General features: G+C 43.9%; 2 protein-coding genes, 1 non-coding gene and 1 pseudogene across 5 annotated transcripts; 1 reads left to right on the forward strand and 3 right to left on the reverse strand.

Moving 5' to 3' along the window:
• Nucleotides 1-47: 47 nt before the first annotated feature.
• On the reverse strand, nt 48-3567 carry LOC133913488 (fasciclin-like arabinogalactan protein 16). Its single transcript, XM_062356656.1, has 2 exons — nt 2098-3567; nt 48-520 (listed from the first exon to the last, which is right to left on the reverse strand). Exons 1-2 carry the CDS (start codon nt 3422-3424, stop codon nt 447-449), a joined length of 1401 nt encoding a protein of 466 aa, XP_062212640.1. The 5' UTR covers nt 3425-3567; the 3' UTR covers nt 48-446.
• Nucleotides 3568-9205: 5638 nt separating this feature from the next.
• On the reverse strand, nt 9206-12302 carry LOC133910794 (E3 ubiquitin-protein ligase RHF2A-like; annotated as a pseudogene).
• Nucleotides 12303-12775: 473 nt separating this feature from the next.
• TRNAC-GCA (transfer RNA cysteine (anticodon GCA)) lies at nt 12776-12847 on the forward strand. The gene has a single exon. It is a non-coding gene; the product is annotated as a tRNA-Cys (tRNA).
• A 3917-nt stretch (nt 12848-16764) lies between these two features.
• LOC133913487 (calcium-dependent protein kinase 11) lies at nt 16765-19976 on the reverse strand. Of its 3 annotated transcripts, none has more exons than XM_062356655.1 (8): nt 19827-19976; nt 19154-19739; nt 18277-18420; nt 18026-18178; nt 17808-17923; nt 17568-17735; nt 16963-17187; nt 16765-16887 (listed from the first exon to the last, which is right to left on the reverse strand). In XM_062356655.1, the coding sequence occupies exons 1-8, from the start codon at nt 19974-19976 to the stop codon at nt 16765-16767; spliced, it is 1665 nt and encodes a 554-aa protein (XP_062212639.1). The 3 variants fall into 3 exon arrangements, with proteins under 3 accessions (XP_062212639.1, XP_062212638.1, XP_062212637.1); XM_062356654.1 differs by having other exon boundaries at nt 19154-19720; nt 19793-19976; XM_062356653.1 differs by having other exon boundaries at nt 19154-19976.
• Nucleotides 19977-23591: the final 3615 nt, after the last annotated feature.

Raw genomic sequence — 23591 nt, forward strand, 5'->3', positions numbered from 1 at the left:
ACGGTCTTGAAAGAACAATGCAGTACACCCAGCGACAAACCACAGCCTTGCGACCATATTAGTAATATTTATAAAGACAAATGCGCCAAAATCTTGAGAAAAATCTTACAAAGGAATTATAAGAATGATGAGTTTACCCGTGATTCTCATTATCAAAACAGAGACAGAAGCAAGAATGACGAAACAAAAAAGATAAAACGTTTAATTCCTATACACAGATGATCTTGGTCTTCTTCTTGTATGAACATTTTTTTTTTTGCCTTTTTTTTTCTGGACACACCGACAACCACCAAGTTTACATTCCCCACCTGATTGATTATTATTCTCAATAAACAAAAAACAACAACAATAATAATAATAATAATAATAATGTGGACGGCTCCAGCACAGTCCATCACTTCATTTCGGTTCGTCTTTCGGTATCATGAAGTGGTATCTTTCTCCGTCTACAGGCAGCTTGCGAATCGCGATCGCTGACCGAAGACACCAGCCATTTGGCACGTTGCTTCTAACAACTTGCCTGCAGTGTTTCGTTAAGGAACAAAGCATGAGACTAACTGCATGGTTAACAAATAATGACACCAATAGGATGCCGAGCAGAAAAATAAAAAATTTGAATAGTGGAGAGTAACAAGATTATACGCTAGATTATGCCGTAACAGATATCCTGTCAAATCAGCACCCGATGCCTAAATAATTTATTATGCAAAAGAAAAACTTGCGAACTTTATATCTTTTTTTATGGCCAAGGACATGACAATGGCTGCCGGTAACTTCGCTTGAAAGGCTAGAAGCAGGTACGAATAAACACCATCCATGGCAGGTGGAATGGCATCTGATGTCCAAATCGCAGGCAAAAGAATATACAGGGTGATATTGCCCAATAACCGACAGATCAAATGTATCTAATTATGCAATCAGCATTGCCATGTTGCAGTCCTAGAATGTAATCCAGAAAGTGTATAGGAAGTGTATTTTCCCAGTTTCAATGGCCAGATAGAATTTGGGTGAGGCAAAACTGAGCCTAAAGAATTTAAGGCCCTGCGGTTCCTAGACGGCTTTGGTATCTCACGAAAGTCTAGTCTTAAGATTAAATGCAACAAGCAAAGTGCCCAAAGGCCTGAGTCGCCATCTGATTTCACAATAAACGCTAGCAAAGGCCTATTTCAGGGGTTTAGTGGTTTGGGTTGATCTGGTTGTCTAACTCAGATTATATATATATAGCTTTTGAGGCCATCTAAATATTTCTCCGTAACATATGGGCTCCTCTTGTTGTAGCACACTGATATCATGTACCAGATTTTGATTTTGTTCATTTATCAGTGTCTGCAACCAAAACACAACTAGCTCTTGCTATTTTCCCATGCAAAGCCAAGTTTGCCACTTGCCTTCCCTCAGCGCAAACAGATCTAGGTACTATTCCACCAAAACTGCGATAACAAGGACATTACCAAGGCTTAAGCTTGAGCCTTTCATGCTTTGGGGAAAGGCAAAATTGTTGCTCATGCGTCGTTGGTTAAAGAACAGTGTTGCTTGCAGTCCCAGGAACGGTATCAACCATCAAGAGATGCTGAAAGACAACAACCCACCAGCATATGCTCAACTATCTCTATTGTATAGCTGCTACCACGGTGGCCAGCACAAGTGCAGTAATCTGAGCATCTGTGACTGCATAAATATCAATGGAGAACTGCTGCAGTAATCTGAGCATTTGTGACGGGCACCGACAGGCCCATATGCCTTCCAATACGGCCATGATAGTAGGACAGTAAGGAACCCTAATTGCTTCTATTTTATGCCTACACCTTCGTCTTTATTCTAGTATTCTACTACCCAGTACACATCACCCACCAGCTGATAAATTAATCCCACCGCAATGATCCGAACACTCACCGGCAACATTCTTACCACAACGGATTAACCCACATTGATTTTAACCAATTGCAAAGTTCATCTATCAACCTCCCCCAATCTAGATTGCGAACTGTAAACTTCAGTGCTAGTACTCGGCAAGGACAATGTGTCGTGTTGCTTTGAGCAATCTATAATGATACGGGTAGAAAAGAAAGGAGAAAGTACAGATCTGAAGGTACTGACCTCGCCGGAGTTTGCTCTTGTTGTGGCTGGTGACGGCGGGAGGCTTCCTGTCAGGGACGCCGGTCGGCGCCGCCTTGCTGTCGTCCGGCGGGAGCAGTACGGCGTCAATGCCCTGCACGGAGATCCTACCGTCGGTGTAGATGTCCGGGTCGAAGAGGTAGGCCGAGCCCTCGCCCTGCCCGAACTTGACGGAGCCGTCGGCCTCCCGCGCCACCACCTTGTGCGGCAGCCGCAGCGTGTCGTAGCGCACCTTGCCGAACCGCCGCACGGCGTTGTACATGGACTCCTCGGTCTGGTACTCCGGGATCATGTGGTAGTACAGGATATTCTCCGGCGAGCCTGGTTCGCTGAGCTGGTCCGTGGTGAGGCGCGCCATGGCCTCGTCGTTGGGCGCGAGCACGGTGAGCACGTACCCCTCGGAGACGAGCCGGCCCATCTCGGTGGCGAGCGACGTGAGGTTGACGAGGATGTCGGCGAGTTCGTTGTAGCCACCGTACAGGAGCAGGGTCTGGATGAAATCCTTCACCTGGCTGTGCCCGTCGAAGTGGTGCTTCCCGGACCCGGGCCCGGGCGCGGGCGCGGGCGCGATGGAGGGGCCGGGCGCCATGGCGTCCCAGATCGGCAGCACGGGAGGCGCGCCGGGGGGCACCGGCGGCGCTGGCTTCTTGAGGCGGTGCGTCCTCGGGTCCACCTCGGGCGCGCCCGTGGGCAGCACGGCCGAGATCGCGGCGAGGCTGCGGCGGCGGTTGAAGTCCTCCTGCACGGAACGCGGCACGAGGAGGCGCTCGATACCGTGGATGACCCCGTCCGGCCTGAGCACCGCGTCCGGGCGCGTGACGGTGGCGTGGCCGACGCGCATGGCGCCGTCGCCGGCCGCGGCGAGCTCGACCTCCTCGCCGGAGAGCGTGGGGTGGGATGCTGCGGGCCACGAGGCCGAGGGGAGCCGCGAGGGGAGGACGTGGTAGAGGAGCAGGGCCTGGAGCGACTTGAGGTTGCGGGGCTCGAGCAGGAAGCGCTTGAACTCCGGGTCGAGGTCCCGCTCCAGCGCCTCGTTCTTCGGCGCGAAGATGGTGACGTTGTGCTTGCCGACGGCGTCCTCGAGCGTCTGCAGCAGCAGGGCCTTCTCCACCAGCTCCGCCAGCTCCGTGTAGTGTGAGTCCAGCAGCGCCACCAGCACCGAGTTGGAGTTGATCCCTCCCGCCACGTTGCCGCCGCCGCCGGCGGCGGAGGGCAATGTGGGTTCCTGCGTCGTCGTCTCGGCCGCTGCCGCCGCCCCCACCAGGAGGAGGAGGAGGAAGGGAAGAACGCCGTGCACCGGCGCGCCCATGCCTGCGTGCGCCCTCTGCTCTGTGTGGATTGCTCTAGCTTGCCCCGCTGCGGTGATGTGTTCTTCCCTTGCGTCGCTCTAGCTCAGCTCTTGTTAGCTGGGGAAGAGGAGGTGGGTGGTGTGAGCCTTTCTTTTGCCTTTTACTTTGTAGAGAGAGAAAGCAGAGGACTGAGCTGTGAGAGAGTTTGCTTATAAGTGAAGAGACAGAGAGAGAGAGAGAGAGACGGGAACCGAGCGGAGGCGCAGGCGCGCAGGCAGGCAGCTCGAGGCACAGGCTGGCAGGCGGGGCCGCCGAGGGGGAGGAGGGGAGGGGAAAGTGTCGGTGTGCGCACGACGCTTGCGCGCACACAAGGTTCGCGTGTGCGTACGCAGGAGAAAGGCGGGACGCGGTATGGCGCGAGGTCGCGCGGGGGCCATGCTCAGCTCGCTGCGTGCTCCCGTGTTTCGCTGCGGGCGACGAGCCGGGCAGGTAGAGGCAGCCAACCCAAGCTGCGGGCGAGCGCCTCGGTCTCATGCGGTTTTGGCCCCCGCGCGCGAGCAATTCTGCGACTTTTCACGGTGCCCGCCGCGCTTTTTTTGAGCCCTTGGCGCGATTTTTACCGTCGTCACAGATTCCAGTGTGAGCCAATGGGAGTATCAGATCGGCCTATCAGATTTTGGGCTAAAAAAACTGTGGTCAAAAGCTCATCTTCAACCTGTACCTGTCCGTATTTAACCGTCAAATTCGGTGCGACTTGCGAGTATAATGATTCGAGTACATGCTGAGTTCACATCATTCCCATGGTCTAAAAGCCTAAAAAACACAGCAACTCTCCAAGTAAAATGGACTCGGTTTTCTAGCTTTCTTTCTAGACGTACTCGGCCTTGTAGCTAGCAGGAATTTCAATTTTATTTTATAATTTTTTTCACCGTGAAAAAACCGAATTTTGCAAAATTTTACCGAATTTTTTGTTATTTTCCATCCTTTACTCCATGGGTTGTACATATGAGTGAAATAAAATTTCGGAATTAGATATTCCCTTTTCTCCAAAATTCGTAAAATTTTAATCCGCTAGTCCGTCGGTGCGGTGCCAGAAATAAACAACTTCGTTTCCTGAGCGGGCCCAAAAGAAAATGATGAAGTGCTCAAGTGCGTTTCGTTAGGTGCCACCAGAACCGGATCAGGAAGCGACGAGATTGATCATGCTCATGCTCATGCTGGAATATAGTGTTGGAGGTCAAACGAGACTACAAGAGTGGCGGCATGTGCATTCGCAATGTAAATAAGACGCACTAGGTGCTCCCCAAACACCCTCGTGTTACTTAACTTGCAAGTTGCAGCAGGTCAATGGAGAAGCAATGTGCTGTGTGGGTGTTGTTGCACAGAATCGATCGTCTCCTTTTCGCCTGACAGGGTGTAGAGGGAGATTAGATACGAGTAGTTAAATGGCCTGTGAGAAAGACAATTGGCCCGTTGCGATGTTTGGTAGGGTTCTTATTTTTAATGTTTCGATTCTGAAGTTTTTTTAAAATATTTCTTTATTAAATTAGAATCACCTCTAAAATCTATTTGACTAGCTGTCCCGATTCAGTTTTTAAAAAAAATAATGGTGGTGCAATTGACATTTCACCATTGAACTGTTATCGTGTTTGTTTGTTTTAGAAATTAGTGGTGACAACATGTGCGTATGGTCCAAGCCGACCAACAGTAGCCTCACCTCCCACTTCTACTGCTCTCTCCCCTTCATCTCTTCCCAACAGAACTCTGACACCTCCCTCCTGTTTTTCTTCCTAGCTGCTCTTTGTGTCTCTATTTCTGTTCTCCACTAAGCACCACACTGAACACATAGCAGACCTCCTCCACAATTCCACAGCCCAGGCGAGCACGCACAGCACCGCCCAGGAGCTCTGGGGAGCCGACATTGCCTTCCTCCGCCGCTTTCCCCGAGCTGCTCCGCTATCTCCCCGCTGGACCAAGCCACTCGGGCTCATCTTCCTCAACTCTGGCATAACTCCTCCATCCCCTTCTTTTCGCTGCCTAGCCAAGCGCGTGTGCGCCGTCTTCATCTGCGCCAGCCATACGCCGAGCTTCCTAACACGCCGTCGATCTGCAAGACTGCAACGCTGGCCATCTCCATCCAAGCCAAATCCATGGTGAGCTCTCCCATACTCCGGCGAGTCGGCGTGGACCAGTGACATTTGCGCGTAAAATCGATTGAAGCCCAGGGGATGTTCGAACTTGTCCGCACAGAAACGGTGAAATTCACGAAACGTTTCAATGCCGAGCGTTTGGATGTCGTTCCGCCCTATTCGACTGTGAATCTGGAACATTCTGGCATTCAAATAGACCCTTAATACTTTCTGTAATAGATTCACATTATATGACCAATGGTCCATCATAGACTTGTGAGATTTTTCAAGAATATCGTCTGCTTGGAGTTTTACTACCGCATACCCTTCAACAAGTTTTTATTTTTTTTTGAAAGAAAAGCCTCCAAAGCATTGTCTTTTTGCTCCAGATGAAAAACTAAACGAATGTACCATTATACTAGATTATCACGTTTTTCGGCGTTGCATGGCATGTACAACCCAGCATTAGCTTCACACCGGGGAGCATGGTTTATGTCGTATTTGTTTTTTATTTTAATTATGAATTTTAGTCTAAAAACAAAAAAAAAGCGGTCACCATATGAAAGTTGTTTCTCACACTTTACATTCCACTGCGAAATCCAACCATTCATAATTTTGTAGGAAGTAGTTTATATGGTTTCTACAGATTTGATTGGATTCTCACAGTATGAAGCTAAGCTCATCTCTAATAGATATTTTAAAAAGTAATAAGTATATTTTATTCACTTGAACTATCACGTTTTGTCCGGATAACCACAGAACTTTTAAACCGTCTATTTCACTCCCTGAAATATAAATACCGTCCATTTTACCCTCAAAGTGGTTTTTCTCGGTGGTTTTGATGACGTTATAGTGGTGGTTTCACCACGTGGTAGTCCTAGTCCTCGTATTGACATCAGTGTTGTGCAGTAATTCGATTTTTTTTGAAAAATAATTCATGAAAATAGATTATTCCAAAAAAATAGGTTTTATGTTTAAAAAATTCAAAAAATATAAAATAATTTAGATAAATATTTTAATATATTTTAGCTCTATTTTTTATTTATGTAAATATTATAAAAATTGAATTACGACGCAACGCTAATATCAGCATGCTGACTGGACACGCTAACTAGGACCGCCATATAGCGAAATTACCACCACGTCATCAAAATCACCTAGAAAAATCACTCCGAGGGTAAAATGGACGGTTTTGATATTCGATGAAGTAAAATAGACAGTTTAAAATTCAGAATTATCTGGATAAACATGATAGTTCGAGAGAGTAAAAGAAACTTAATTTTTAATAAATTATCTCTTATAATATTATTATAATATTCTCTAACACTATTATAATATTCTCTATTTTTTTAATCTCTCGTATCTACTATATTTCCTAACTTATATTACTCTATTTCTCTTTTTAACCTACAGTTATACTCTGTAAATCGTGATAAAAATAGGAGGAAATCTACAAATACTAGGAGAGGAAATCCGCAAGGAAAAGAAGTCCACTGGAGCTTGTTTGCCGTGCCGTGCACTGTAGCGGCGACGGTATCGAGTGCTTAACGAGGCCTGGTTGGACGGTCGCCATCGCCGGATCGTGCTTCTTCGTGGACGCCGCAACCGAAAACGGCGATCAATGCAACACCCAAAAGGAACTCACAGGACAGCACCGTACCGTCTCCCTATAATCCCAGCTTTCACACGTTCGCGACACTTAAAGCTCCTAATAAACCGCAAATTGTACTAGGCAGAAAACCAGCTCGTAATCACGCTTTTGTAAGCAAGGTGCAACATCGAGCGATCAGTAGTGCTCTCTTTTCCTTTTTGTTTGCTTCAATTGTTGTAGAGAGGGTAAAGTGAGCTGTCCCTTTTTCGACGGTTTGGCCTGAGGCGTCGTCGTGCTTGAAGCTACCGGGCGGCTTAGTCCCTGCCTCCAAATTTCCAGTATTGGGTACGTTGAAGTTCCTGCTCCGAGTTCCATTCATCCATTCAGACTCACCAACGACAGATATAGGAAATATAACTCCGTCCTTTTGCACATGCACAACTTATACGAACCATTTTCTTCGCAAAAAAAAAACTTATACGAACCATTTATTTCTTTTATCCGATACTTATCATCTATTATTTTTTTATAATACTAATATTAATATAAATAAATAGTTCTAATAAACTATAGATCCGTATGCTATATACTTTTCATGCTCACAAGTCTGAACTGGCACGTACGCTGTCTTTCTCCTTTGAAGCCAAGCCTTATGCTACTAACACAATGACATACAGGAAAGTAAATTCTCTAGAATCTTGTACTATCAAAGAATTTCTTTCGTATGATAACACATGTCCATTATCTTTTTTTCAGCTCAGATATTAAATCACAAAATAAATAATATAAATAAGATCTCACAAAAATCTTTATAAATAAGATTTATAAAATTTACTTGTAACATACAAAAGCAACCGATCGACGGACACGGCATCACCAAACACGCGCGACATTTCGTCGTCTCCCACTCCCAGAGACGAGAGAAAACAGGCAGGAAGACGCATGCCCGGTGTCGAGCCGGGTACTGACGGGCGATCCAATCGGCTCGAGCGAATGAAAGGGAAGGCGCCAGGTCGTTTCGTTAAGGGGGAGGGGTCGCGTTGATTTGCCACGGCCAATTTCCTGTCGTGAGCTTGGGCGACAGGAAATGGTACGGCAGGCCAGCCAGACAAGAAGCGGCCCGGGAGACGAACCGTGCACCTTGTCCTCGTGACCATCAAGCTAAACGCACTCATTTTAACGCTTAATTTGTTCGTTGGGTTTGTTCTGGTTTTTCAGTATAGTTATCCTAGTTTTTGTGTTCGTTAGGAGATCATCACCAGCGCATTGGGAATTTTTTACCTAGTATATCCGATATATTTGGTTTATTAGGTCTACTGGTGTATCCGCTAGAAAATATTATCATATTTATCGTTCTGTTGTTTAATTTTTATTTAAATTTATTAAAAAAAATTGGTATCTAATACGAGGAAGTATCATATGTATAAAAGTATTTTGATACATATATATACAAACTCAATCTCATATACAAACTCAATCTCATACATTGAATCCAATCCGAGTAGATCAGGTGAGAAATGGGGAGCTCTCCATCCCACTAGTCCTCTTAGTCCCAATAAGACTCGATCAAATTAAAAGAAGTCTAGATGGGATGGAGGAATTCATATCTCTCACTTAGTCCATTCAGATTAGATCCAATATATGAGATTAAGTTTGTGCATATATATATCAAAATATTCTTATACACTTATACTTCCTCATCTAATATATCGGTAATTTTATTTACTAGAAAAAAAACCTGCCTGCGCATGCACATGCCAGAGCTTAATTACTGCTGATGCTGTGGTGCACCCGGATTGGCGAATTGGGGATGGGCCGGGCTGGCCACGTGAGGGCTATATTTGCTGCCGTCAAATCAGGATACAACTGTTACATTTTTTAAGGACACCTTTGATGACAGACTTTCATTCACGGAATTTTTTTTGTTTGACCGAACTAGACAGTAGATCAAGATATGCTACACCTTTCTTGGTAGTGTACGAGTTCTGCATAAATCCTGAATCGTACACGCGGATACAATCGAACGTGGGAAGCTGTCAGAAAAAATGCTTACAGTATAATTTCAGTACGTGCACTTCTCGTGGTCAAGGCTGTCCCAACTGCAACATACCATAAGAAATAATACGTTGGCACATCATATTTATATGGACATGATCAGGTGGTGCAGCACCAACATTTGTACTGGCGGTATTGCTACAGATACAGAGATCTCATTACATCCTTGCAGATATTACACGAGGTAAAAATGTGTAATGATTCGATTGGAAGCAACTGTGTTCCCGTGACCTGGTCGCAAGAGCTTCAGCAAACTTCTGAAGCATAGACCTACGAGAGATCATGAAGCATCGCTGGATCTCAGGTGCTCTCAACAGATGGCGTTTCTCTTTGGACTTGAAGCAAGTTAATAATACTCCATTAGAAGCAGACAAAGAAACTACTGAATCGTTTGTGATAACAGTGTAAGTGTCATGGTCAGCAAGACATTTAGCCGCCGAAAGGGCCAAGCCCAAGGGGCCGGCTAACCCATTCGGGTGGTGGGGCCATGAGCGTCCCGCAAGATGATAAATCAGGGAACTTTTAATTACAAAAGGGAAATCATAATTATATTGGATTCTATCTATTAAGAATCAATCTATTAGTTTCTTAGAATTAAGTAACTCTCTCTGTATAAAGAGAGGGAAATCTATCAATAGAGTTAAGCGGAGTTAGAATTTTCCCTTTGCCTCCTACATTCTTTCTCTTCTGTCGTCGCCTCCTTGTTGCCGCACAGCTAGGGCACGAACCCCTCCACCGCAGCCATCTCTCTTTCTCTCCCTCCCTTTTGCTTCCGTGGAATTTAAGCCTTGACAGTAAGACTACCGGTCTACATGGTTGAAGTTCGTACCTCCCCGATACGCTACTTATGTCTCATTGACATATGGGACCGCGACCTACATGTTAGTCTCATGGTGGGTGGCATATTGTATAACACGCACTTATTCAATGGCATATTATAGATTTTTCGGTGTATATTGCAGCAGAGAAATTGGCTGTAATAATCAGAAAACAACTCAATTTCCTTTTTTTCGATAAAGGGCGGTATTATGCCACCTTAAAAGTTTAGATTGCCGAATTTTGAGCTTTCTTTTGTACAACGAGAGCACATACCTGCCTTTACAATTGTAGCGGTTCTTCCAAGGACATGGAGTGGCACACTGAGGCCAAGATCCTGATGCAGACGTAGCAGAAGGCCCCGTTCCATCCTTTGTTTCAAGCCGGTTCCATCATGCGAGATACTGCAGCAATCCCTGCGTTGATCTCCCTCCTTACTTCAGAACCAATATCTGATATCGTTTTACTCCGAGAAAACCACCTTTCCCTCCATCCACATGTACTGCTTGTCACAGAATCCTTGTACCTGGCATTGTCAAGAATGCCCACAAGATATGCATGCCTGTGTTCCATGTTTCAGGTGTTCTATCGGAGTTGGAGAGTACTTCATTGAAGCTGACTGCAGATGACATCTCGGTGTGTTAGAGAACGACTGTAAACCAGATGGTCCTGCTCTGTCTTGTTCGACAGGTGTAGATTGACTCTCAGAAACCCTAATCATAATAAACATTCAGCAAGAGCAAACGGATAGAGAGGAAAAGTGCACAGGCAAATATCCTAGATTTTTCTTTAAAAAAGCTAGTATCGTAGGATGTAGGAAATACCTATTGTTTGCTCTACCAGTACTATTAGCAGAGGTAGAACAATGGATAGATGGATTGACAGCACCCTCTAAACCTCGAGTTGTGCGTTCCTGTTCAACAAGTGTAGCTAAAGAGCGAACAGAAACTACTGCAGGGGATTGCTCATAATCCTCTTCTTGGTCTGTTGAAAGCACCAGAATTTGTGGGCGACTATTTGATCCTGATCTGCTGTGGTGCCCTTCCCTTCTATGATGATGGCGTGACCTACGCATCGCAGCTGCAGCAGCCAAGTGCTGTATAATGCGCTCTTCAAGTTCCGCATCATCTGCCCCTACAGGAATCTGAAAATAGAAGTGGTGATATCAATAGAAGCGCATGTGTTAAGTGTATGTTCTGCAGTGTGTGTTCATAACTCCATGCTAACGGGGGGACACGCATGTTCTGCAGTATTATTCAGTGCTTACACTATTTATGGTAATTTCCAATTTGTGTAGACAAGTTGAATACAGAAGAATATTAGAATATACAAACACATGATTCACTTGCAAATCATGTAGTTACCCTTCTCCTTTAGCACAACAGTTCAATGACAAGCAAGAATTCAAATGTAGTTCTGGTAAAAGCAAGGTTGTTTGTTTTGGTGGCAACCAAGGTATGAGTATAAAGTATAAACAAACAAAACAGGGGTTGATGTAATAATTGATGCCATATGATGCAATACAAACTGACCAGAAGAATTTTCTATACTTTTATAAACTAGAGCAGCTTAACCCTATCGACACATTGGTCCATAACCATAAGTTCCATAACTTGAAGGGAAAGAAGGATAACACATTCAGAAATCTTTACACGAGGCCCATATCTTGCAGGAAAAAAAAGGATAACACATTATTTTCTCAAAAATAAAAGGATAACACATTAAGAAACACTACCATTCAAGAATTCACTGGATATGGTATTCATGCTTGCAACTCGTAACCTGCAAGAGAAAACACCAGCACCAGCAAACATTAACGACAACCGCATCGATCACAAGCATACCGAACGAACCAATAGATTTGACCGCGGTAGATGCAGACCGTGGAGGGGTTGCTGTCGCAGAAGGCCTCGAGGCAGATGCTGCAGGCGTCGTCGCAGGCGTCCTGCACGCCTCCCTCCACGAACGCCGCCGCGGAGGACAGCTTGCTCTCCGTCTTCGTCTTCTCGTCCATCTCCGCGACGACCAAACAAGCTTGACTAGTTCTCCTCACGCAAGATTCCTGCACCCAAGAACCAAACGGAACACCGTATTTTGGTGAAATTTCTAGTGATCGAGCTAAATGAAGCCGGCATCTATCTTTTAAAAAATAGACAGCACATGTTATTCAAAATACCCCCATCCATGCAACAAATTTGAGCAAAATGACAGCAAACGCCGCAGAATTGAGCCAATCCGACCAAGACTGGACCGAGAAAACTCCCAAAAGAATCCAAGAAAATGGGGAACGCACGGGGATCGAGAGGATACCTGGTCCTGCTTGCTCGCCGGAACGGCAGCAAACGCAACGAAAATGATACGATTCCTTGTGGAATCGTTCCACTGCGGCGACGAAGACGAGACGGCGACGTCGCTTTCGCGGCTGGGCCGGGGGGAAAGGACGATGGCGAGACCGCGAGAGGAGACGGAGACGGGGGCGGCTTAAACAATTTCCCCCGCCCCGCTCCCTTTCCTCCCCCGACGCCAATGACTGGTGGGGCCGCCTTATCTAGTGACGTTATTGCTGGGGTGTGCTAAAATTGATAGGCGTGCGTAGTGGTTTGCACGGTATTCCACTGAAGAGCGGGGCCCGCTCGTGAGTACGGCACGTCTTCTGTGATTGGTGGAGCACCATGCCGGCAAAAATTATCGTGAGATCGTATCAAGCACGTCGCGGCCCTCTGCTTCAAAGAGGTCTAATTTATTTATTTATCAGTTGTATTTTAAAAGCTAGCATCACAGGGTCCATAGCTCAGTGGTAGAGCAATTGACTGCAGATCAATAGGTCACCGGTTCGAACCCGGTTGGGCCCTTACGTTGCTACCATTTTTTCTTTTAATTTTGCCCCGAAAAAGCTTCAATGATTCCATTAGATCCCACGATAGTCTTAAAACACGTAGCATCACCGATAATACATTGTTGGCAACGTCCACCGAACCGGTGGTGCGCACAAGTACAGTAATTTCCCAGTCATTTTCAGGCACCATCAGGATGAAGCCGGCAGAGACAGTGGGTGGCCGGCTCGGCGACGAACGGGCACAAAACAAAACGGCTTACAGCCGAACATACAACTCCATAGGAAAGAAATGAAACTTGGAATAATCAACCGTCAGGCTTTGGCCGTTCCCATTCTTACATGAAAAGAACAAGGACAGAAGAATGGATTCATTAGTCAGACTTTTTCTTGCCTACAGTACAACCTATATATTCTTACAGGCATTAACAGCTAAACCGCTATCCAACATGGATTAATAAAACTGAATGTAACAACTGGAATTTTAGTCTCGGACGCAGACGCAGGATGGTTCACAATCTTCCTCCCGTTGATCAGAATGGAAAGAACAAAGGGGCAGAAAAAAAAGGACGTCACCTACTCTCAAGCTTACTTACAATGCAGATACATGGCGGCTGATTCAAGAGCATTTGGCCACTGAATACGAACTACAAAGATGGTCAATACTTCCTGAGGGAAATCAAAAGATGCCATGTTGAGCTTGAGCATCAGCACCCTACTGTCAATTTGTGAGATGATGTCTAGCAATCTTCTACGCTCCTAGGCTGCTTCAGAGATCCCAAACTTTGGCTGTGGCGCGATGGAAGCTCGAGGTCAGAATGCCTGCGTTCGACAAGCTTTTGTAGCTATTCTGTTCTTGTGTCAAATTTTCTGATTCACTGAATGGTAAGTTTGCTATGATGAGAATAACCACACCTGTAAAAAGCCAATACAAACAGTAAGCAGAACTTAAGCGCAAAAATCAACCAGCAACACTAACGAAGAAACACTATCCAGAGACTAGGGATTATAGTAGCTATTTTAGATTACACGTGTTCTTTACGTACATGAATCCCGAGTTACTTGCATAGAAACAACAGTTGCGACTCGATGAATGAGTTTGGCTTGGTAAGATGCACCCAGCTAGTTAAAATATTAAAGCAGTAAAACATGGGTTTACGAATTTCCAGAAGGCTATCAAGGGAAACAGCCAACCAAATATCCAGTCTATCTTTCAGTACTCCTTTATGCCCAACACGTTCCAATTTTATACCTCATCGCCAGTTCTTTATGGCAGTGTTTCTCAGATACAAAACCACAAAGGACTTGGTGATAATATCTATGCCTCAGTTCACCTTTGTCTATTAACACGCACATCTGACTGTAAAAGTCTCGTGTCTTTCCGTGACGTAGAATTATAGTACCTATGAAATGAATCGTTCGTAACAATGTGGAAGTTCCAGGCTCATAGACTGGTACAATGATGTCTCAAATGGGTGTCCGCTATGTATTTGAAAGTATGGTTTTCTACAGAAGCCAAAAACTTCTTTCACCTGCTTATATTTCAATCAGGTTCAGTTTGTTCTTATGAGAGGCTTTCAATGTGGGACTATGAACGCCACAACCTTCACAGTTAAGAAGTAGTTCATTAATGAACTCTATAACTGAAAAAACAAGTTGAAATTTATCTTGTTTCATATGTGATGAGTTATTGATAATGTTGGATTTGAAATGATTTTAGTTGGTATGAGTTTGTTTGTGTGTGATTTTGTTTATGGTTAACCAAAGTTTAAATTAGAGCAGACTGTTTCAGAGTCCAAAAAATTATGCCTCTCTGAAACATCCGGTGTGTGAGTTTTTTATCACACCGGATAGTCCGATGTTACGGTGATGTGAGTATCGGAGTATTTTCAGTACTGAAGTAAAAATAGAAGCAAACATCAGATGATTCGGTGATCGACTTAGAGAGCGTCGGAGTATTTTCTACAGAGAGGAGATTTTTAGCGTCAAGTTTGATTATGTACGTCGGATAGTCCGGTGCTGAGTTTTTGAACACCAGAGAATGTGCCAAACATTTTGTTGCAGAGAGGTTGCAGAAGGGTGGTTGGTGAATTGGCACACGTTGGATTATCCGGTGATGGATATGAGATCATCGGAAGCTTTCACCGGACTTTTTCTTGCAGATAGCAAAATTTTCCTGAAACAGATAATGTTACACTCATCAGATGGTCCGGTGTTCAAGAGCAGAACACACTGTAACATTCGGTGTTCACGTTTTCTATAGGATGTGCTATGAGTTGAAGTTTTTGATTTTGTGTTAACCTGGAGATGTTTTGGAGTGTGGAGACATATGTTTTCTTGTTTCAAGGTGTACAAGTGATGGATGAACCTTGGCGGTCGACGGAGGGTGATCGGGGCTAAACGGGTGCTTGGTGCCGAACAATAAGGAGGATCGGGCGGAGTTAAAAGTGATTCTAGCTGTACATACGAAAGTCAAGCAAAACATGAAACGAAAGATGAAGATGGCGTGTTAAAAAAGTTAAGAGAATGAGATGTTAGTGCAAGAATGGGATGTTAGTGCAAGTGACAAGCCGGTCCGAGGAATCGAGAACGAGAGGGACTTACCGGCAGTCAAAATTGCAAGACAGAGGATACACGTCATCATTAGAGCGCTTGCTTCAGGTGGAAGCAAGTGACGGCTAGTCACGCTTTGAGAATCATGCTAGAGTTTCGCGGTTTGGTCTCAAAATCATGAGATGACTGGAGGAGTAGCACCATCGTAAAGCTTATGTCGAGGCAAAGCCAAGTCGTGAAGACGCCGAAGCCGTCCGATGAATGAAGAAGAAAATAGACTAAAATATCCTCTATGATATGTAGAAGTGTACTACAAGAGAGGGGTATTTTGAGAAAAAGTTACAAAAATTAGATGTCAAATTTTCTAGATCTATGAATAGAGAGGTAGGGCTATGGGAGAGTATGAACCAACCATTTGAGCCCCTTTGTCACCCATATGAGATCATTGTGCTAGGGTTTTAGAGAAAATAATGAGTGCTTAACTTATGTAATATGTGAGAGTTTTGAGAGAAAAACCTTTATAATTTGTCTAAAATAGGGTTGACCTCTTTGAGTAATGAAGTTTATTTTGTAACATATGCTTAAATTCCTCTCTTTCTAGTTTCGCTCTCTTGGTTCCCTTGACTTATGTGTAAGTTTCTTCTCTTAGGTGTTGATTTTCGTTTTTCTTTTGAACTAAAATTTTAACACCTTGGTTGGTTGCTCTTCTTGATACTAAAGGTATAAAATTCACACACACATGCATATGTAATAGGGTTTTGAACTCTCTTACCTTTATACCATCATTTTAGAGATCTTGTTCACCTAGTATTCATCTCTTGATCCTTGAGTGAACTTTTCTCAAGATTCAACCTTTGTGTGGAGATAAGTCATTAATTGGTTTGCTATGGAACCTAATATTCGAATCAGATCCACTTTTTGTTGAATCTTCAAGTTTTGTTTTTTATCTTTCTCCGGAGTTTCTGAGTAGGTGTAGTTTTTCCACTGCGTATTTGTGTTGCGTTCTGTTGTGATTCTCTTATAGAGGTCGTTGGGTGATCGAATAGGAGAAGATCATCAATTTCGTAAGAAATTTGTTGAGACGGTTATTCACTCATCTCTAATCGTCACTCTTGATCTACAATAACTTCTGACATAAACTGGTTTGGATTATGGAGTTCCTATGTAAGGCGCAACATAAAAATTCAAATAATCTGATGGCTGCTACGAGATGTGTCAAACGGATTGCCTCAAATCATTGGAAGAACCGAGTGAAGGCTGAAATAAGTAATGTGTTCTCCATTAAAGCAATAGAAAATCATATAATTTTGACTTGAAAGGATGTCTAATACTGTCAATCAGTTAAAAGGAAAAATTTGGGAAAGCACAAATCAGTTACCTTCTTTACCGAAGCTTCAGTGCTTCCCCAAGACCAAAGTTTGCATTACTTTGATGTCCCTTTCTCCCCAGCGGATTATCTCCCTTCTGCATCATTGCAACAAACTCATTGTAGTCGATCCTTCCATCCTGCAAAATATGATGGATAAATGAGAAAAAATGTTGAATCAATTTCAACATTAACGGTTAATATGATCTACTTACGTTGTCCTGATCAATATCTCCAATAATATCCTCAAGACGGGTATCTCCTATACCAAACTCCTCACATGCTTTTTGGAGCTCATCTTGAGTAATGTAACCACTGCCGTCTTTATCAAAATATGAGAAGGCTGCAAAGAGCTTATCCTCCTTCTCAACTTTGTTTATATGCAAAGTTGCAGCAATGAACTCCCCATAATCAATTGTGCCACTATTGTCGATATCTGCCTGATGTTTTTATGAAATGTGCTCCAATTGAAGTAAAGTCCATAAATTGAAAGAATGATCACAAAATTAAAGCATTGCTACTGTCTCAGTAAATTTTCCAAAATATATTAATATTTGTTATTGGAGTTAAGACTTCTTCATAATATGATCTTTTGTTTGAAATTAGAGTTAAAGCTAATTCAATGTTCAAAGCCTTGCAAGTTCAGACAAAATATAATATATATTTTTCACATAGTTTCATGGTTAACGTTTTGCACATAGATCAGGAGATCAGATGAGTGTGCATAAAACATTAATTTTAAAAGAATACAGACAAAATTATGTGCAATAATTTATGTAGATATGCAACAAAAGGGAAAAGATTATCTTGGAATACTTACTGCTTCCATAAGAGCGTTAATTTCTGAGTCCATCAAAGTAGCACCAACTCGCTGCAGGCCTGTTTTTAGTTCCTCCAATGTGATATGGCCGCTGTTGTCAGTGTCAAGCATTTTGAACATTTCTTTTAGCCCTGCAATTTCTTCCTCGGATAAACTCTCAGCGATAACCTACAAAACATACGGCAGTTCAAAACTGAAAATGAAACGTAAATAGTCTTAAACGTTTATATCAGCACTCACCCTAAGGGCCATTTTCTTTAATTTGTTCATTGCGGAAAATTGTTTTAACCGACTTAGAACAGCAGAATCAAGAGGCTTGTCAGGAGCAACTCCATCAATGCAAACCCAAGGATGACCTAGGAAAACCAAGGCAGGTCATTATAGCTGATTTGATTGAAATGATAAAGAACTAGGAATAAACTTTATTAATTTGGTAGTAACGCTTCCATACTACTCACATAAGGCTTCATGGGCAGTCAATCTCTTCTTTGGATCACGAATAAGCATTTTTCTGACCAAATCTTTTGCACTCTCTGAGATACTAGGCCAGGGCTCCGACGAAAAGTCCAGGTCACCTTTCAAAACTTGTTCAAATATCCCTTGTTCACTTTCTGCCCCAGAAGCCAAAAGAAAATTTGAATGAAAACTGTTAACCTTACACAAAAATGGCAATGCAACAATTCACCGAAAAGGCTACATGTAACCTCACCATCCCAGAATGGAGGGACACCACTCAACAAGATATAGATTATAACCCCAGCACTCCATACGTCAACCTCACGACCATAGTGTTTCATTAGAACTTCAGGTGCGACGTAGTACGGGCTTCCAACAACATCCGTAAATGTCTCACCTGCACAAGCAATATATTGATTCATATTCCTTTAAAAAAAGATTCATATGCATCAGAAGAAGCTATTTAGAATTACATGGTTGGTTCTCTGTAGCTAGTTTGAGACTGTCATATTTTGGGACAACCCATCTTTCCTTCGGAAAACACAGAATCAACTGCATATTTTTATATGTACGAGCCTGTGTTTACTAAAAAACCTATTCTTAAATCTCCATGTGGAAACTAATGTGGAAACAGATCTATTCTCATCCATGAATGTGACTGACTGTTAACAAAGATGAGAATATATGGGCACTAATGTTGTCAGGCACTTCATAAGTTTTTGGGGCAATGCTCAGTTGCATATTATAATCATATTATACAGAAGCTGAGCCAAACTACAAAACAGAAAATCTGAATGTTGACTACTGGAGTCCAGCAGCACAAATGATAGCGAATTGGCGGAATTGATGCAACCATGGTCATATGGAAGCAAACATACACATCACCTTACACGTAACAGTCAATCTACATTTTGTAATCAACGCAAGGTGGCCTGCTTGCACGCACCAAAGCACCAGTGCTGCCATACACACAAAAATCCCCTTTCTATAAGCACCGTATGAAATTAGCACCTTACTTGTTAACTCAACTAAAAAATTCCAGTAAGACGAGAGGCTCACATTACTAGAACAACATCACAATTAAACCAAACTGCATTGGTAGAGTCCAATAGAACCGATGCCATATATACCTGGCTTGAAGAAGATGGAAAGGCCGAAATCGATGGTCTTAAGCGGCGAGTCCTCATTCTGGTTGACGAACAAGAAATTCTCCGGCTTGAGATCCCTGTGCATCACACCGAGCGAGTGGCACGCCTCGACGACGCCAACGATCACGCGCGCCAGCTGCGCCGCGGCCTTCTCGGAGTAGTGGCCCCTCTGGATGATCCTGTCGAAGAGCTCCCCGCCGGCGCAGAGCTCCATGACGAGCTGCACGGCGACGGCGTCCTCGTAGGCGCCGACGATGGAGACAACGTTGGCGTGGCCTGCGAGGTGGTGCATGATCTGGATCTCGCGGCGCACGTCCTCTACGTCCTCCTCCGTGAGGAGCTTCCGCTTGGCGATGGACTTGCAGGCGAACTCCCGGCCGGTGGCCTTCTCGACGCAGAGGTAGGTGGTTCCGAACTGCCCCTGCCCTAGCTTCTTCCCGATGGTGTAGAGGTCCTTGAGCCGGGCCGTGTTGACGTCGCGCTTGAGGACGGAGTCCGCGAGGAGGCCGGCGCTCTGGACGCGCTTCACCTTGGGCGCGGGCTTCTTCGCCGGAGGGTTGTCCTGCGGCTGCGGCTGGGCCTGGGCGGCGGGCGTCGTCTGGTCTGAGGATCGGGAGGAATGGTGAGAGGAGTGCTCGGAGGAGGGGATGGTGACGGGCTCGGGCGCTTTGTCGGAGGCGGGGGATGAGGGCGGTGGGAGGGCGGGGGGAGGCGCGGGGTTGGGGCGCGCGGGGCGCCACAGCGTGACGGAGGCGAGGAAGCCGTTGCGGCCGGCGGCGCTGGGGCCGACGCAGGTGTTGCCCATCGCCCCGTGGGACGCTACGCTGACGGCGGCTGCGGCTGCGGCGGTGGCGGTGGCATTGGACGCGGGCGGCGAGGAGGCAGGCGGTTGGCTGGTTCAGGTTGGATCGATCGGGCAGGCGGAGCGGAGCGGAGGGGAGGAATGCAACGGAACCCATGTGCACCCCTGGCAGCGGGTTCGTGTGTGTGACGTGTGGGGCCGACATAGTGTGGGACCGGTTGTCAGTGGGAGATCCATGATCCGGAGTTTGGAGGCGAGTGACACCGCGGGATGCGGATCGGGGTCTTCGCGCCAAATCGGATGGTTAATCGCCGTTTTCTCCCATCAATTCAACGCCGCGTTTGGAACTTGGGCGCCCGTTTGTTTGGCCCAACCGAAGCAGGCCGAACTACAGCGCCCCAAACAGGCCCTCAGAGTCTATAAAACTATGACGCTAGCCTCGTATCATCTTCAATGGATACTTGTCGGTGACTAAAATTTTTTCACAAAAGAATTTTCGTTTTTTCAGCACTACAACAGTTTCTCTTCACAGTTTTTGTTACGAAGAGATTTTCAAGATCATTCTCTACAAGACGGAATTCTCTCTGCTTTCCCTTCACGTCCTTTCGAAAGAAAGCTGTTGAAGATAAGAGAAAATAAAGTAAATAAAAATGAGGAGAGGAATAGAGAAGGAAACGAAATAAAGGGAATATAGTTGGAAATGGTCTTAGAGTTTATGAATTAGTTCGTACATCTAAGAATAATTTCTCTAGCCGACACCAGGAGGGAGACGTGAAGACAACAAAGGAGTAGCCCCATCTAAGGATTTACCGCCGGTCACTCCCCACTCTTCACCAGCGACCCATTGAGTGGGTGGGAGATCTGTCTTTTTTCAAAAGTAATTTAAATTCCTTTAGTTTCTTCAGTGTTCTTTTCTAAATTAAATTGTTATAGTTTTTCTCTCTTACGATTTTTTGTTGGATTTTACTTACTCGTAATAGGTACTATCGGACCAACTCACTCGGATGACAATTTCAACTAGGAAGATTGATTCCTAGTTGAAATGGTTATAAATAAACTCCCTCTGGTTTTCTTTCGATGAACGACATTGCTACCAAGTCGCAAGTCCTATCCGTCCATGAAGATTATTGAAATTCTACTTTCTGCATCTGTGATCATCAGTTATCATGTTGTCGTTGCAAGACCTCGGGTCTTCGGTGAGGAAGATCAAAAAATTCAGCACATTCATCGTCTGAAGAACTTGATGGTAGCAAATTGTTCATCTAGGATCTTCAATATAATAGTTAGGTACTACTAATGTACCTGCTTGCATTATTATAAAATATAACTCAGAGGGTCTTTATCTCTTAAAAAACTATAGCTTTTTTCTCAAAAATATCTAACAACAATTTTGTTATTCCTAATGAGGGTGCCATCGGCTGCAAGTTCAATGCTAGGCAGTGGGCAAACCTGGGATGGCTAAGGTGGAGGCTCACGAGTTAGGTTGGACGGTGGTGGCAGGAATGGGCAAAATACTGAGGGCATGCTTGTTAAGGGTGTTTTCGTATCCAAATTCTCAGAATTTAGCACAAATTTGAACTAGATCAAAAAATCCTTAGAGTGATCTCTCTTCCAAACATGCCTGTTTGGAGCGGCAATAATGGACGCCTCCTCAACGAGTAATACAAGTGGGAAGGGAGCACCGTTGTAGCGGCGATGCTGGCACCAGGTAGGACAAACCTTTAGTATCATGCAAGCTTCTGTGGAGTAGTGTATAAACTATCCTATGCCAATCCGAATTCAACAGCTTTGAACCTGCAATCACATTCCAGGTACTATAGATGTCCCCCCGAATTTGCTGCTGAATCAATGTAGTAACTCTGAATAAGCAATGGGGTGATGCCGGCCAGAAAGAAACTAGTCTGAAATTAGAACATACATGTTCTACGAAATGGTTGACTTTTTCGTTCAAAACGACTTGGTACGTGGTCTTTCAAGTTCATACGTACTAGTACTACCTTCTCCTTCTCCCTCTCCTTTCTTACCTTTTAATTTCAAGTTGAGAATATCATAGGCACCTCTAACTAAGGACTCCTGCCGTCTCATATCCGTTATTTGACCAGCACTATTGAGCTGCTTCAAGAGTAGGTTGCATATATACTCATATAAAATATATGAGTTGTGGTAGCTCTGATCAATCTCTATCGTCCATCTAAATTGATCAAATAGTCACCATATAAAATTAGACTTCGTTACTCTATCATAAAAATATATTCAATCTTCTATTATTTATTTTCTATACTTATATGTCCGATATCACCTTTCACACATTACAAAAATATATTCAATTTCTTATTATTTATCTTCTATAGCTAGACATTCAATATTTATCTTCTATACAATTATCACCAGGTTTCTTCAGAGAGTGTATCACCTCCGGCATTTCGCCTACAACATCAGATTTCTCCTAAGATTATGTTGCCTCCTTCATTTCACCAACAATGTCAGCTTTCTAGAGAGGATGCATCACCACCTGCGCATCATCTCTACCGCCGTCTACTACGGAGGTCGCTTTTATCACACTATTTTTACTCCAAGTTACTATGCGAGAATTATTTTCATCCCTTTATAAAATCGGTCACCATCTTGATCCTCTTCATAGTACTGCTACGAACGGCAAACTCTGGACGATACGGTTACCTTCATTCTTCTGCCTAGGTACTCGTCATTCTCCTCATTCTTGAAATTACATATGATCATGTTATAAATTTCGTGTATGTAAATCTCTTTTTTTATAATATATTCTTTTATTTCTTTGAATTGCTAGATTCTAAATTGATTTCATATATATATATATATATATATATATATATATATATATATATATATATAATATGTGTAGTTGCTAGTACTTAGAAGGCATCCGTTGACAAAAAGGCTCGAATTGCCGACCATCTTGTAGTCGCAAAAGGTAAGCCCTTGTCAATTGTCAAAAGGGATTAGGACATCTCAACTAGTTCAATTTTTGTTCAGATCAAACACACATGTGGAATTCTAGTTCTAGATTAACAACGTAAAAGTCACCCAAAAAGACTATTCGGTGGGTACATTCCTTTTCAAAAACATGGAGGAGAAATGTGTATCTTTGTGGTACGTAGCGTCGATAAGGTAATAAGCACGAACGAAATCGCGAATCAATCACTGGTTGTTCTGTAAATGGATGGTTAAGATCATCCAAAATCCACAGAAGTCCATGACATGATGCCATAGTTTAGATATGCAAAGAGTCAAAAACTAGATTGAACACTCCACAAATTAAGAATTTAAACGCCTCGAGCGAACTGTGGACGCGCTATGCGTTATATATCGCCCTAGAAAGTTGTTTGTGGTCAGCGTTAGCCAACCGAACAGGAACAAATAAATAGCTAACCACTTCTTACCCAACCACCCTTGAGGACATGTAAAAGGTGAGAGTGTGAGACGACTTTGGTTGTCATATCAGATTTTGAGATGTAGAGGGGAGATGAGGGAAAGATAAATCATATCTAGTATTTAATAGATGATCTATTAGATAGTTTGTTGCTGTCATATTATCTAAATTATTATAAAAACGATTATTAGTGTATAGCATTGTAACTC

Source organism: Phragmites australis, chromosome 3 (genome assembly GCF_958298935.1).
Source record: "Phragmites australis chromosome 3, lpPhrAust1.1, whole genome shotgun sequence".
NCBI lineage: Eukaryota > Viridiplantae > Streptophyta > Magnoliopsida > Poales > Poaceae > Phragmites > Phragmites australis.